The sequence below is a fragment of the Vicia villosa genome, linkage group LG2, assembly GCF_029867415.1.
Source record: "Vicia villosa cultivar HV-30 ecotype Madison, WI linkage group LG2, Vvil1.0, whole genome shotgun sequence".
Classification (NCBI taxonomy): Eukaryota; Viridiplantae; Streptophyta; class Magnoliopsida; order Fabales; family Fabaceae; genus Vicia; species Vicia villosa.
The window spans coordinates 192473698-192476859 of NC_081181.1; the positions used below are offsets into that span (position 1 = coordinate 192473698).

General features: G+C 31.7%; 1 protein-coding gene across 1 annotated transcript; it reads left to right on the forward strand.

The window, feature by feature from the left end:
- Positions 1–1639: 1639 nt before the first annotated feature.
- LOC131650976 (uncharacterized) lies at positions 1640–2350 on the forward strand. The gene has a single exon (XM_058920673.1). It carries the CDS (start codon positions 1640–1642, stop codon positions 2348–2350), a length of 711 nt encoding a protein of 236 aa, XP_058776656.1.
- Positions 2351–3162: the final 812 nt, after the last annotated feature.

Consider the following 3162-nt stretch of genomic DNA (forward strand, 5'->3'; position numbering starts at 1 on the left):
TCTGCAAACACCAATATCATCGTACATGCCAAATAAACATCAAACAGAGGCCCAGATTCATTATACGTGACCCCACGAACATGATAGGACCGTAATCTGGGCTAATTTCGTCCCAAACCAGAAACCCCAATTTAAAAATTATGAACCCTAGCAATGACATCTCATCATATCGTCACCAAAACTCAAATTAAATAGTTCAAACATGTTCTAAACATCAATACAAACATAAATATGCAAACAAATTCCATTAAAATTCATGATTGAATGAAAAACGATTTAAAGTTATGAACACCAAACCGTGAGCGCAAGGTGATGGTTCTGGATGCGTGAGGCTTCTGAGAATGATTGGAACAACTTCCTGGATCTCCAATGATCGTTTGTGAACCTCCAAAAGTTTCTTAATTCCCCTCCAACTCCAAAACCGATTTTGGATTTTTCTCTTGCACTTGTTGAAGTTTTACGATTTTTTTGGGCAGAAATCCTTGTGGTTTTTTCGTGTCCTAGCATCTAGGAACATTGTCTATATATATTGGATGGAATTAGGTTAAGAAGTCTTGGAAGAAAATCAAATATTCATTCAAGAAAAATTTGATTTGATTTGGTTATCAAATATTTCTATTTCAAGTTCCATGCTATTTCATGCATATTTCTTGTTCAATCTTGGCCATTGGATGAGATTTGATTGGATTGAATCAAATAAAAAGTTTAATGCACCAATTATATAATTATTTTGATGATTTTATTTGAATAAAATCAAAATATATGAAATAAATTCATAAAAAAATTAATATTTGGCCAACAAACTCTCTTTGGGCTCAAACTCACGTGGATACTTCAATAATAAAGGCCCAATACTCAAAAAGTTGGAATTTAGCTAATTAGGTTTTTGCCCTTTTCTTGAAAATCGACCAACTTGCGCCAATCATATCTCTCTCATTTTTAATCATATGGAGGTATTCTTATACTTTTTAGAAAGTTCAAAGAGTCCTCTAAATGACCCTTTTGGTTTCATCTCAATAGAGTCTTCCATGTTCATGTATGCTTCATTTGAAAAAGATGACTTTTGGTTGACTTTTGAAATGACTTGTAATGTTTTGGCTCATATCTCCCAAATGAATCATTTTTAGACTTGGCTTGTGAGAGACAAAATTGTAGAGAATTCAATTTCCTTAAAATTGAGCTTTGGATGGGAAATTTATGATGTTCCATGTGAAAGTTATGGCTGGTCAAAGTTCAGTTGACTTTAGGTAAAAAAAACCCTAATTTAGAAACTTTGGGTTTTGTTGATTTCTGAACTTTCCTTGATGAATCATGACCAATCCTTGATCAAATGATGAATGATAATTCAAAATAAGGATGTTGACCAAAAATCAGGAATTTTGATTGTACTTTGACCATAGCTGACTTTTAGGTCAAACTGGTTGACTGTTGACTTTTTTGAGCAATTGACTGGGCAATCTTAGGAATCAGATCTCGAAACTTGAGGTGTGGATCCTTTGAATCATATGAGAGGCCATGGAGTCCACTTGAGGGGTCAGAACCTGATTTTACTTTGAAAGAAGCACAATCCTAGTTGTGGGTTGATTGCTTAGGAGAGAGATAGTCAAGCTTATTTCTCAGTGCTTGGACCGAAAAATTGATGGGCAAATTTTGGGGTATGACAAGTCTACACAATATTCTGCAGCATATAGTGCCTAACCTTTTGAATCAAGATGAGTTTGTTTGGTGGCCCTCGACATCATGTTTTTCTGTTAAATCGGCTTTCGATAGGTTGTCGATTGGATGGGATCAGGCCTTAACTTTAAGCGTGGAAAAGCTGGCAGCCCTCAAACTCATTTGGAAATCAAAGACGCCGTCGAATATACAATTGTTTGGTTGGAGGTTGTTTCACAATCGACTACAAACAAGGGATGAGTTGGCAAAGAGATGTGTTTTATCAGGTGCCCTTAACTTGGCTTGCCCATTATGTTTGGGTTTTGAAGAAACACATACTCATCTTTTTTTATCTTGTCGTGTTGCCGCCGAGGTTTGGAAATTCATCATGGAATGGGTAGGAGTAAACTTGAATCCTACCATTCTTTCCATTCCGGAGCATTTTTTACGGTTTCATTCGGGAGTATGTAGGCGGGATAGAAATAATCTTTGTAGTATAATTATTTGGTTGTCGGTTGTTCGGGCTATTTGGTTAGTAAGAAACAATATAGTGTTTAACGGAAGGGGGAAGGGCAGCCGAGAGATCTTTTTCATGGCAAAATTGTTGACTTGGGATTGGTTTTATGCCGCTTTTTCGGGTGAGCTTCAATTATCTGTTACATCTTGGATGGCTAATCCTTTACAGGTTCTGTTGTAATTCGTTTTTCCTTTGTAAACAGATTGAGTACTCCTAGTACTCGTGTTCAATATAATTCTGCCTCTTATCAAAAAAAAAATCATCAAATATCATCCACCCAGTAATTACTCTTATTCAAAAATCACAAACATCACCATTTTCATAGATATAGACTATAGTTATTTTATATTTGCACACCAGCTAGCTTCAATCCATTGTTATCACCGAATCTCGCATATATTACAGGAAGTAACGTATATTTTAGTTATTAAATTTGAATCTTTGAATCTTTAAAAACGAAAAATGAATCTCTAATTTTAAATTAATTTTCTCATCTATAGAATCAAATACACACAAAACTAATTTAAATAAATTGTTTTAAATATTATTTTTGAGATATATCTTTTATAAAATTATATGATTTTTATCATTTTAAAATAATAATTAATAATAAGTCATGAAATGTCAATATTATTCTTCAATTTTAATTTACATCAAATAAGTTTGAAATAATTTCTTTTATTTTCAAAAATTTGTCATAAAAATTATTTATAAAAATCTAAAATTTTTAATTTTTTTATTATTTATAAATATCAATTAATTATTTACATTAATATATCTTTAAAGAAATATAAAAATATATCGTTGTGGAAGATTGAAATCTGAATCAATAATTTATATCTATTTAAATAAATTAATACTACTCAACAATAATATCCCATTCATTCTAAAACCATAAAGATAAATTGTAAAATAAAATTTTAAAATATTTTTTTAAAAATATAGAATTCAAATTAAAAGCTTAAGATAAAAAACTTTAGATTGACAAGATT